General features: G+C 44.7%; 1 protein-coding gene across 1 annotated transcript in view; it reads right to left on the bottom strand.

Moving 5' to 3' along the window:
• Positions 1 to 13,473, bottom strand: part of FRAS1 (Fraser extracellular matrix complex subunit 1) — a 194,351-nt gene that overhangs the window by 164,224 nt on the left and 16,654 nt on the right. The window contains 4 exon segments of the mRNA XM_056855545.1: positions 1,200 to 1,334; positions 2,970 to 3,113; positions 4,385 to 4,532; positions 8,855 to 8,944. Coding sequence (XP_056711523.1) covers positions 1,200 to 1,334; positions 2,970 to 3,113; positions 4,385 to 4,532; positions 8,855 to 8,944 — 517 coding nt within the window.

The raw sequence follows: 13,473 nt of genomic DNA, 5'->3' as shown, positions 1-13,473 counted from the left end.
CATCCTCGTCGCTCTCCTCTGCACCCACTGCACTCTTAGCAAGATCACATGCCAAAAAGAATGGCGGATGGAGAATTCTTGCTCTCTCTCTGTCTCTCTCACACACACATACATGTTTTTCATTGCAGTTAAATACAGCCATCACTGGATAATTTGAACACATGAAATCCTGGTTCATTGTCTGCTATTCCATCTGGCTACTTTGTGTTCATTCTAGCATGGCTAATTCAGATTCTTCACATATTCCAATCAGTTTCATTTTAATTGTGGTAACTGACCTCTGAGCAATGTGGCAGGAATTGAAATCATTGTGGCTTTCTTTCTTTTTAAAAATAACATATTCTTTTGTATAAGTCGCTGATGACAACTGGTATTGAGGGAGGGAGATGCTAGTGAAATTGATCCAGCCCTTCTAATTACATCATATATAAATAGTCATTCAAGACTTCAGAGATTAACTGGGATTTAAACTCCATTCCACCTCTAACATGCTACCAAACGCTGGTTCACACTGGCAGCACATACTAGACTGAAAGGAATTTAATGTGGCAGGTCTTGCTACCAAAAGCAAAAAATGCTTATAAAATTCAGTTGACTTGCAAGTCACAGAATCATAAAGTCAGAAGGGACCACCAGGTCATCTAGTCCCACCCCCTGCACAATGCAGGAAATTCACAACTACCTCCCCCCCACACACCCCCAGCGACCCCTTACTCCATGTCCAGAAGATGGCAACAAAAACCCTCCAGGATCCCTGGCCCATCTGGCTGGGAGGAAAATTGCTTCCTGACCCCATAGTGGCAATCGGCATTACCCTGGGCATGCAAGAAAGGGCCACGAGAGCCAAACACTGACACAACCCTTCCTGCCCTCCCTCTCATGATCTGCCTAAGTTCACAGAATCAGCATTGCTGACAGATGGCCATCTAGCCTCTGCTTAAAAACCTCCAGGGAAGGAGAGCTCACCACCTCCCAAGGAAGCCTGTTCCACTGAGGAGCCACTCTGACTGTCAAGACAATACAATCCCATCATCTATTACAATAAAAATAACATGTACTTAATATTGCACCACGAACACTAGACTGAATATACTGATTCCAGTACTGGGATTTTTTCTTACACTTCCAGCTTCCTTCCGTTCAATTGTTTTCTAGTTCATATTAGCAGAGACAGACAGACAAACAGAGAGAGAATTTACCTGTACACTGAAGGAGTTCTGGGAAGAACCCTTCCCCACACAATTCCACACACTGGCCATTCTTCAACAGAAGCGTATCGTGACATGAATTGCATGTGAATGCACTGGTGCAGGTAGAGCACGTATTCTTGCAGGCTATTCAAAGAAGGAGAAAAAGAAAGGGGGTGATTATCTTAAACAGGGATCAGCAACTAGTGACCCTGTGGCCAAATACAGCCTTTTTAGACAGAGATTAATTTATGCACAAACTATAGTAAATACAAAAAAATCACAAAAATCACTAAATTAACATTTTTGATAATGCTATGGACCCTCTTAAACTTGACATAGCTTGGAGCCTTAGCATGACTAAGGGGGTTACCGCATTAATATTCCAGCGATGTATTAAGAGTTTGAAAATGTTATAAAAAATACTGTTCGCACTTTCTATGTATTCCCAGCGATGTATTAAGAGTTTGAAAATGTTATAAAAAATACTGTTCGCACTTTGTTTGGCCCCTTTAGCTGTGAAGACGTCTTCCAACCATTTATTAGCCGTTGCATCCAAAAACCCTTTTAAAGCGTATTGTTTTTTATAACATTTTCAAACTCTTAATACATCGCTGGGAATATATAATGCGGTAACCCCCTTAATCAGGCCCTGCTCTTAGGAGTACTATCTAGCCCCAAGTTGCTAAGCCATGGGCAAGAAGGGTGTCTGGCAGAAGTAGTAGAGGTGGCCATGGAACTTAGTAACACCCCATGTTTGGGGAGGCTGTCCTGTCCTGACCGAGAACCCCTCCATTCTCTCCTCAGCATGGAAATCTCCTGCTATTACAACTGATCTCTACACTCTCAGGAGGCGGCACAGTGGCACCATTCCCAGCCTTCACTTATCTGCCACCCGCTTTTGGATTGGGCTACCCAATTTCAAATCCCTATTCTGCCATGGAAGCTTGCTGAGTGGCCTTGGCCCAGTCACACATTCTCAGTTTAACCCACCTCCAGCGTGGTGTAGTGGTTAAGAGCGGTGGTTTGGAGCTGTGGAGTCTGATTTGAAGAACCCAGTTTGATTCCCCACTCCTCCACATGAGCAGCAGAGACTACTCTGGTGAACTGGATTTGTTTCCCCACTCCTACACAAGAAGCCAGCTGGGTGACCTTGGGCCAGTCACACTCTCTCAGCCCCACCTACCACACAGAGTGTCTGTTGTGGGGAGGGAAATGGAAGGTGATTGTAAGCTGGGTTGAGTCTCCCTTAAGTGGTAGAGATAACTGGCATATAAAAACCAACTCTTCTTCTTCTTCTGCCCAGGGAGAGCCACGTGGTGCAGTGGTTAAGAGTGGTGGTTTGGAGGGGCGGAGTCTGATCTGGAGAACTGGGTTGGTTTCCCCACTCCTCCACATGAAGTCAGCTGTGTGACCTTGGGCTAGTCACAGCTCTCTTTGAACTCTCTCCGCCCCACCTACCTCACAGGGTGTCTGTTGTGGGGAGGGGAAGGGAAGGTGACTGTAAGCCAGTTTGAGTCTCCCTTAAGTGGTAGAGATAGTTGGCATATAAAAACCAACTCTTCTTCTTGTTGTTGTTGTGGGGATAAAATGGAGGAGGGGAGAACAATGTCAGGTGCTTTGGATCCCCAATGGAGAGAAAGAATATTTCTGCACTCCTAAACAATTCTCAGGCTGAATTTTTTTTATATTTCTAAGAGGCATCTTGCCCAAACCAGAAAAGACTATGCACCAAGCAAGGAGATTTCCAACATCACACAGAAACCACAAGGCAGGCCTTACCTAAGCAAAGCCCAGAATCCTGATAGTATCCAGGTCCACAACTGGCCACACAGCGTCCGTTCTGCAGGAATTTGCTTGTATCACGGCATGCGTCACAGTGATCAAAAGACTGCAAGCAGGTCGAACAGTCCGCATGGCACTGCCCTGGCACCAAGAACAGACAAAACTCAGTTTGAGCGTATGTAAGCATTGCATGTACATGATGCATATTTCCCTGCTCGATGCTAGCAAACCACATTCTGCAGCGCTAGCTTTCAAATAGTGTCCCTCCAGGATCCCTGAAGAGCTTGTTGCGTTTATTCAACAGAAAAATCAGTAACACAGAAGAAGTGTCTTTAAAACTCAGCATGGCCTGCATAAGAACATAAGAACACAAGAAAGGCCATGCTGGATCAGACTAAAGTCCATCAAGTCCAGCAGTCGGATAAGAAACGGACGATCTACAAAACAAGATTAGCTACGCTAAACAAAAGTACTTTGAAAGTGCCAACAAGCCGAGGAGGTACCTCGCCCAGTGTCTAAGACAAGAAATTCTCAAAAGAAGAATCCTACGAACTAAGAAAGAAGGAAAGATATCAAAAAAAAAGAAGATATTGAAAAGATATTTGTTGATTCCTTCAAAAAACTACATGCTAAAGATAGTCTTGAAAAAGAGGGTCTTGAAAAATTCATTTCTTGTGCACATCTACCAAAACTTCCTTCTGAAGACCTTGACAGTCTTAACCAGAGTATCTCCATTCAAGAAATAGTGGACACAATCAAAGAACTCAAGTTGGATAAAGCACCAGGCCCAGATGGTATAACCCCTAAATTTTATAAACTTTTTGAGCAGCACATCTCATCGAACCTGCAAAGACTTTTCAATGATATAATCAGAGAGGGGAAAAGAAGCACCTAATATAATAGGCATGCTCAGAGGAACATGCCTATTATATTAGGTGCTGTGGAACACAGGCAGGACAATGCTGCTGCAGTCGTCTTGTTTGTGGGCCTCCTAGAGGCACCTGGTTGGCCACTGTGTGAACAGACTGCGGGACTTGATGGGCCTTTGGTCTAAGCCAGCATGCCCTTTCTTATGTTCTAATGTTCTTAAGATGCTAATCAGCCATTTCTTCATGGCAGGGCTGCTGCTTTTGCCTCGGCTTCCCTCTCCACAGCCCTCCACCTTCTTCTTCCCACATTCCTATTGTGGACTTTCCTCCTATATCTTGGGGGGGGGTTCATCAAGGTGGGAGTACCTCCAACGAGCTTCTCCCTCAGATAACCACACAGGCAAGCAAGCAGTAATGGTTAGTGTAAACATTTAGGAGGATTTTTGTTGTTGTTAAATAGTTTCTGAATGTTACACATCTAAGCCTCCAGGGATGAAATGGTTTGGCAATCCAGTGGAACAAAGAGTTTAATCATGCAAATACCTGGCTTGCACTGCGGGCAACATTCCCCAGGAACAGCTACTGGCACGCTGCCCAAGGGGCAAGTTGGACAAGATGCAGAATAGCAGACCACCTTGGTATCCTGGCACTGACATTCGCGGCACAGACCTTCCTTCCATTTCTCACCGCTCTGAACAGAAGAACATTAAAGGCTATGAGATTTTGTATCATCCCAGCATTACAGAGGTCTCTTCAAGCAGTTTAAATCTGGAAAGGATGTAAGTGGTGTAGTGTGGTGTAGTGGTTAAGAGCGGTGGTTTGGAGCGGTGGACTCTGATCTCGAGAACCAGGTTTGATTCCCCACTCCTCTGCATGAGTGGCAGAGGCTAATCTGGTGAACTGGGGATTTGTTTCCCCATTCCTACACATGAAGCCAGCTGGGTGACCTTAGGCAAGTCGCAGCTCTGTTAGAGCTCTCTCAGCCCCACCTACCTCACAGGGTGCCTGTTGTGGGGAGGGGAAGGTGATTGTAAGGTGGTCTGAGTCTCCCTTGTGGTAGAGGAAGTCAGCATATAAAAACCAACTCCACCTCCTCCTCTTCTTCTTCCCACTTGAACTCTTCTTGAAAGTCCCTGCAACTACTTCTGAGATGCCATCACCCAGTATGAGTCACTGTTCTGGGCATGTGTCCATCCCACCATGCTTCTATGATGGGCAGCCCAATTCTGAAGGGGGGGTAGTCACGAAGTGCCCAGGGATGCGCCGACACGCCACCTTCTGTTGGCCCTGGTTAGTATTTAGATGAGCAACCTCCAAGGAATATCAGGGTCATGGTGTGGAGGCAGGCAATGGCACACCACCTCTGAACGTCTCTTGCCTGAAAACCCTTCGGGGTCATCGTAAGTCAGCTGTGACTTGATGGCACACACAAAAATATTACAAACACACACCCTCTTCTGTAACCCCCTAAATTGCAGAGTATATACCAAACCTGGCCAGCCTATACTATATGCATATCAATTTGCATATAAATATGTCTTAGACTTAAATAACTTGCGTCTTGATGGGAAAATACCTGCCGCGCCTACTGTAACAAACACCAAACCCTAGCCTCAATTGTAGTCCTGGAAAGGGATTTGCTGGACACGTCTGTGAACTCTTTGATGCAGGATGGGATGCTAGACTTCAGAAAATATTGATCTTTCTTTCCTTTTCTTGTACTGATAACATTGTTAGGCCCCGTTCTTTTCTGCAAAAAGTAGCAACTAATGTCATTATGACCAGAATAAGGAAAAGTCCTCCCGATTTGTAATAAAATAGCAGAATGTTTAGCATATAGATTATTTGTGAATGATTCGATCCTTTTCCAGTAGAGGCAGTAATCAACAGAACGCATCTCAGGAAAGTTTCAAAGAAGTCTGGCTGTGCCTCTCCCTAGGACTATAATTGCCATCCTGCTTGCATTCTGCATGGCACCTATTCTAGCTGTAGCTGAGGAACATTACGGTCTGATGCGCAGACAACCAGTTGGGAGAATGATCTTTCCTTCAGCCAGGAAGACTGGTTGGTATGGATGCCTCCTTCATCTGTCTGGCACTAAACCAGCTGAGCTTTCAGGGCCACATGGCTGTTTTGTTTATTTATTTTATTTATTCAAATTTATAACCCGCCCTCATCCCCAGCGAACCAGGCTCAGGGCGGATAACAATAATTAAAAACAGATTACATCTATAACATCCTTTTAGATTACATCAGATTCAGATTACATCTAAAACATCCTTAAAACCATAATCATTCAAAACCCTACTCAGATGGCCGTAACTACCCTAGGTGCCACAGCAACAAATATTAGCTTTTTGTTTTGTTCTACCGTGGCTTCCAAACCGGAGCTGTGTTTTTTTGGAAAACCCACATGACATCATCCTCCAATCACCCACTTCCCAGCCTTTCCTTTGGTTTGCTACAATCTTTGCAATCTACAAACTGGGTTGGCTTCCCCACTCCTACACATGAAGCCAACTGGGTGACCTTGGGCCAGTCACAGTTCTCTCAGAGCTCTCTCTGTTGTGGGGAGAGGAAGGGAAGATGATTGTAAGCCGGGTTGATCCTTAAGTGGTAGAGAAAGTCGACATACCAAAAAAAACCCTCTTCTTCTTTCCTGACAGTCCTCAGCCAAATAAGGTTTTTTTGGACAGGAAGATGCGCCTCCTGTCCACAACAGCGGTATTTTACATTAATCATCCCTTTGAGTCTGCAATCTCCACTCCCTGAGATATCACTGGAGATACTTTTTTTTTGGTGGCTTATAAAAATATCAGTAGTTGCCTACAGTGACATAAAAAACTACCATTTGGGGGGAAAGTCCTCTGGTGGGTTAGCAGCTTGAATAGCCCAACTTATCCCGAGCTCATCAGAGTTTGGAAGCTATGCAGGATCAGCCAAGGTCAGTACTTGGATGGGAGACCACCAAGGAAGAATGGTTTTGCTATGATGAGGAAGGTAACGGAAAACCACCTCTGCTCATTTCTTGCCTTGACCACCCCATAGATGGAGTAGTCACAAGTTGGTTGCGAATCAATGGCATGTTCTTCTTCTGACGGTGCAGGCTTTGTCCAGACTTTCCATTGATAAGAAAAGGGATTTTTCCTCCTTCCTTCTCCATCATTTATTATATTTTTTAATTTAATTCTTTAGTTTTGGCCATTGGTTTGCTTTCCCTCCCCTTTTCCATTCTTCCTTGTTTGGCTATCCCCATCATTGTGTTATTGTTACTGTTAAGGCACCTACTGAACTTGAGATTAAGGTTTTAAATTTTTGTAGTATGTATTTTAACTTGTTTATTTCTGTTGGTAGCCACCCTGAGCCTGACTGCAGTCAAGAAAGGGCAGGATACAAATTGAATCAAATGAAGAAGAAGAGTTGGTTTTTATATGCCGACTTTCTCTACCACTTAAGGAAGAATCAAACCGGCTGACAATTGTCTTCCCTCCCCCTCCCCACAACAGACACCCTGTGAGGTAGGTGAGGCTGAGAGAGCTCTAAGAGAGCTGTGACTAGCCCAATGTCACCCAGCTGGCTTTGTGTGCAGGAGTGGGAAAACAAATCCAGTTCACCAGATTAGCCTCCACCGCTCATGTGGAGGAGTGGGGAATCAAACCCGGTTCTCCAGATCAGAGTCCACTGCTCCAAACCACTGTTCTTAACCACTACACCATGCTGGTGTGTTTATTAATTAAATAAATAACTAAAATAAAATTTGTAATTAGTCATGGGATTTCTGTGTGTGTGTGTTAAGTGCCGTCAAGTCGCTTCCAACTCATGGCGACCCTATGAATAAAAGTCCTCCAAAATGTCCTATCTTTGACAGCTTTGCTCAGATCTTGCAAATTGAAGGCTGTAGCTTCCATTTATCGAGTCAATCCATCTCTTGTTGGGTCTTCCTCTTTTCCTGCTGCCCTCAACTTTTCCTAGCATGACTGTCTTTTCCAGTGACTCTTGTCGTCTCATGACGTGACCAAAATACAATAGCCTCAGTTTAGTCATTTTAGCTTCTAGGGTCAGTCCAGGCTTGATTTGATCTATAACCCACTGATTTGTTTTTTTGGCAGTCCACGGAATCCGTAACACTCTCCTCCAACACCACATTTCAAAGGAATCTATTTTCTTCCTATCAGCTTTCTTCACTGTCCAGTTTTCACACCCATACATAGTAATAGGGAATACGATGGCATGAATTAATCTAGTCTTGGGGATTTCTGTACTCCTCTAATTTTTAGACTTTTTTAAAATTCCTGCTATGTATATTTGAATATTATACTCTTATTTACCCCCTTTTTTGTTTGTTGGTGTCCAGTTTTTCCTTGCTAGATTTTCTTTACAGTCTCCCTGCTTTGCAGGTTATTCTTTGGTGCTGCTAACTTATGAGGTTTTCTTGTTGCTGTTGTTTTTTTAATCTAATTGTTGTTTTATTGAAGGGCATGGTTTATTTTATTACATAAGCTGGCCTGAGATCCATGTTGGTTTAGGGCAGGGTATGAGCACTGCAAATAAATAATATAAAATAATAACGGCCTTTGGATCAAATCTGTGTTTTCCCAAGGCGCCTCCCCCACATTTCCAAGCTCGCCTTTGAAGGCTTAAGGGCAAGAAACTTGTGTGTACTGACATGAAAAGTAGAGACATTCAGAATAAAGAATACCAAATGTTACGCATGCAGAATACAAAAACGCCCGCCTGTGATCTTTGGAAAACAGACTTGCAAAAAAGTCCAGCGTAGTTTATTCACCGTCTCCCTTTCCGTTGGGGATTGAAAAATGACTTGTGCGATGCAGCAATTGGCATTGGAACATGTTTCCCCTCCTAAACTGCAGCGGCAGTGCATGCTTTAAATAACATTTCTCGATCGTTCCTTCATAAAATCCATCAAGTCTTATTCTTTAGAGAAATGTACTTCTCCCAACCATCACGTGCACCCTGACGGGTCTACGTGCTCGGAATTATCAGGCTACTTACATCTTTGGTATGTTCTTTGTAAACACAGGGGCCACCTCTTGAAATACATTCAGGACAGCACTTGCCTTCTAAATGAATTAATTCTTCACCCTGTGGAGAAAGAGGCACCAGCAGCACGATACGGGGAATTAGCATTTCTCAGTGATAGCGGCAGAAGATAGTGGGAATCGGGCCATTTTTGCCAGAATGCATACCTCACGGTCCTATTTCCCCCTTATCTTTCTCACAGCCCATTCCATCACTTTTCGTTCTTTCCCAAAAGATACTTGCTTAAATAGCATTGTGACTGTAGAACAAGCCCCACAAATTGTCCTTGAAATCCTACGCAACTGGCACAGCCTCAGCTCCCGGGGATCTGTAGATCCATTTTCAGGAGCCAAATTCATTCTGCATGGCTGTTATGATCGGCACATTTGAGACTTCAACACACATCACACATTGGTATCCGCGTGGTGTAGTGGTTAAGAGCAGTGGACTCAAATCTGGAGAGCTGGGTTTGATTCCCTGCTCCTCCACATGAGCAGCGGACTCTAATCTGGTGAACTGTGTATGTTTCCCCACTCCTGTGCATGAAGCCTGCTGGGTGATCTTGGGCTAGTCACAGTTCTTTCCGAACTCTCTCAGACCCACCTACCTCACAAAGTGTCTGATGTGAGGAGGGGAACGGAAGGCGACTGATAGTAAGCCACTTTGAGACTCCTTAAAGGTAGAGAAAAATGGTGTATAAAAACCAACTCTTCTTCTTCTTCTTCTTCATTGTCCTTCCAAGATCAGAATAGTATATATGTTGGGGGGATACAATTATCTACTCACAATTACCCCTGTCAAGTAAGTAAATCTCAAAGACTTGCAAAGATCTCCAAGTGAGTTTCACAGGCAATGAAGGTTTTGAACTTGGATCTCCTTATCAGTACTCACGTAGAGGAGGGAGTGAATACACCTTATTATGGCATGGGGAAGGCCCAGCCCATGATGCAAACCCATTACCATGATATGGTCATAAGAACATAAGAAGAGCCCAGCTGGATCAGATCACTGGTCCATCCAGCCCAGCATCCTGTCCCACACAGTGGCCAACCAATTCCTCTAGAGGGCCACCTACAGGGCAAAGAGGCCAAGGTCTTCTGCTGATGCTGCCTCCTGGGCACTGGTGCTCAGAGATTTACTGCATCTGAATGTGGAGGTCTAATTATATCATTTCAGAAATAAAGCAGACATTCATGAGATCATATGTACAAGATGAGATTTGAGGTGTGTGGTGGTCTGTATTATCTGGCTACCAACTGAGTGTCTCCTCCTCTTCCTTCCTGGCCTCTCCTTATCCCCCATGTGCTTTAGCAGCTTGCCACATGGGGTGGGGCTGTGGCTCAGTGGAAGAGCACCTGCTCAGTATGCAGAAGGTCCCAGCTTCAGTCCCCGGCATCTCCAGTTAAAGGGACTGGGCAAGTAGGTGATGTGAACAGACCTCTGCCTGCGACCCTTGAAGGTCGACTTTGATGGACCAAGGGTCTGATTCAGTATAAGGCAGCTTCATGTGTTCATGTGCTCACAGAGTTCTCTTCAGCCCTCATCTACTGGAACTTTCATACCTTCCACAGCAGCCTCTATAGGCCTTACTCAACTCCCCCATCCCTGGCTTCACGAGACCTCTTCTGCTCACTTGGCCCCCATTGTCCTGACAAGCAGCCTGATGCCTGAGATATGGAGGCCAACACTTCCAGGAAATATGCTGGTCCTTTGGGCAACTGTTGGCATCTTGAGGGGGATGGGTTTAAACTTCATTCACACAAAATGACAAACCAGGGTCTGCCATTATCAGCATGAATCTTGGATGTCCTCAAGCTCACAAATTCCCCTTCTGCCCCCAAATCACAAACTACGATTTGTTGTCTTGTCTAAAAACCAGGATTCCAAACTAGGGGGGTTACCGCACTTGTATTCCTAGCGATGTGTTAAGAGTTTGAAAACGTTTTAAAAAATACTGTTCGCACTTTCTATGTATTCCCACCAATGTATTAAGAGTTTGAAAACGTTATAAAAAATACTGTTCGCACTTTCTATGTATTCCCACCAATGTATTAAGAGTTTGAAAACGTTATAAAAAATACTGTTTGCACTTTGTTTGGCCCCTTTAGCTGTGAAGACGTTTTCCAACCATTTATAAGCCGTAGTATCCAAAAACCCTTTTAAAGCGATGTTTTTTATCACATTTTCATACTCTTAATACATCGCTGGGAATACAAAGTGCGGTAACCCCATAGGAATAAACCACAGGCTTGGGAGTCCTGACCTGTTTTGTTGGAGAAGAAGAAGAGTTGGTTTTATACCCCGCTTTTCTCTACCTTTAGGAGTCTCAAAGCAGCATACAATCACCTTCCCTTTCCCACAACAAACACCTTGTGAGGTAGGTGGGGCTGAGAGAGTTCGGAGAGAACTGTGACTAGCCCAAGGTCACACAGCTGGCTTCATGTGTAAGAGTGGAGAAACCAACCCGGTTCAATAGATTAGAGTCCGCCGCTCATGTGGAGGAGAGGAGAATCAAACCCGGTTCTCCAGATTAGAGTCCAACTCTTCTAACCACATCACCACACTGAACAGTTATAGCCCAAGGTCACCCAGCAGGCTTCATGTGGAGGAGTGGGGAATGTCAGCATTCCAAACCCCATAATTTAATCCTAGTTTGGAATCCTGGTTTGTAGGTAAGAATACAAACCACAGTTTGTGTTTTAGAGAGAATGACAAGCCGTGGTTTGTTCTGAATGTGGAAATCTTCCATTTCTGAACCACATGGGTCAGGGGAGAAAGGGAAGGAGGAGTGAGGCTATGGATTTCCAGGGCTCATTCTTAGACAGGCAAACCAGGGTGAGTTGTTGAATTTCAATGTAAAGGTTCATCTCCAATGCTGTAGAGCAGGGGTGTCAAACATACGGCCCGTGGGCCAGATTCAGCCCCTTGAGAGCTCTTATCTGGCCCACGAGCCAGTTGAGGCAGCCACACACACCCAGACCTGATCTGGGCTGGTGAGGCATGGCCCGGCCAGACCAAGTGACATTTATGTCATATCCAGCCCTCGTAACAAATGAGTTTGACACCCCTGCCATACAGCGAACTTGGCAGCCTACACTGACGGGAACATTTCATTCACTTATTAGGGGAGAAGAGTTTGGTGAATGTTGACCTCTTCTGGAAAGCGTACTTCTAGTAAAGCATATGCTAACTATTTAAACATCTGTTACAAAATTCCGTGGTATGGAAAGAGCCCTTGTCACAGTACATATTGTTAACATTCCCGTCCCTGCTGTTACCTACCCTAGCCCGCACAAGTACACACTTCAACTGAAAAGCAAGGACAAATATGTATGGGGGCCCGTTCTTCTTGCCAAAAAATCTGTTCATGTCTGCCAAGATTCAGGATTGGGGAGGCATCATTTAAGATAACTAGATCATTTTTCACTGCCTGGCCTACAATGTGATAGCAGAGGCAGGGCAGCGGTGGGGAGACTGTTGAAAAGAAAGACACTTCGATTGTGTACACAGCATTTTATACCTCATGCCATTCCTGAGGTAACATAATGTCCTGAAGGGAGAAAACAAAACTCTTGTTCTATAGTTCTTTTTTTACCTCAAAAAGTGGTGGTTTGTGATTTTTAACAGGCAGGGACCTCTCTTATAAGACCATTATTATTGTGGGACTAGGAAGAGGGAATTAGTTCATGAAATCTCTTTCACCTCAAAAACGGTCTAAAGGAACATAGCCTATTATCCAAGATTTTGAGCAACTAGATGTATGGGAGGGCCTTTCTGAGGGAATTATGGGGAGGCAGGCCCTCTTCGCTCCTATTTAGAAGAAGAAGAGTTGGTTTTTATATGCCTACTTTCTCTACCATTTAAGGAGAATCAAACCGGCTTACAATCTCCTTCCCTTCCTCTCCCCACAACAGACACCTTGTGAGGTAGGTGAGGCAGGGAGAGTTCGGAGAGAACTGTGACTAGCCCAAGGTCACCCAGCAGGCTTCATGTGGAGGAGTGGGGAAACCAACCCAGTTCACCAGATTAGAGTCCACCACTCATGTGTAGGAGTGGGGGATCAAATCCGGTTCTCCAGATCCACTGCTTCTAAACACTACTCCACGTTGGATTTCTATTTACTGAAGTGGGCTAGAAGAAAGTCCCACTGCAACAGCCGCCATTCCTGTCACACACTTCTCTTGCTTCTGGACTGGCCACCGGTATTCCTCAGGTAGCTAAATTTGGCCTAGGTTTCTCCAACCCTTTCTCTTTCACATATTTTGGCTGCTCAGTCATTTGCCCAAGCCAAGACACAAGCAAATAGTTATGAGCATTTGTGGTGTACAAAGGGAGAACTCTGCCAAAGCCACACTGAGGAGGACGAAGAGGACAAGGAGCCCTTTGCCGGACATTTGGCTCATATGTCCCCATGTGCTCCACATAGGGCTGCCAACCTCCAGGTGAGGCCTGCAGATCTCCCAGAATTACAACTGATCTCCAGACTATAGAGGTCAATCCCTCAAAATAAATGGCTACTTTGGAGGATGGATTCTATGGCATTATATCCTGCTAAGGCCCCTCTCCTCTCCACATATTTCCCTGATCGGAGT

Source organism: Euleptes europaea, chromosome 9 (assembly GCF_029931775.1).
Source record: "Euleptes europaea isolate rEulEur1 chromosome 9, rEulEur1.hap1, whole genome shotgun sequence".
Taxonomy (NCBI): Eukaryota; Metazoa; Chordata; class Lepidosauria; order Squamata; family Sphaerodactylidae; genus Euleptes; species Euleptes europaea.
Note: the sequence above shows the minus strand (reverse complement) of the source record. Positions and strands in the feature narration are given on the sequence as shown.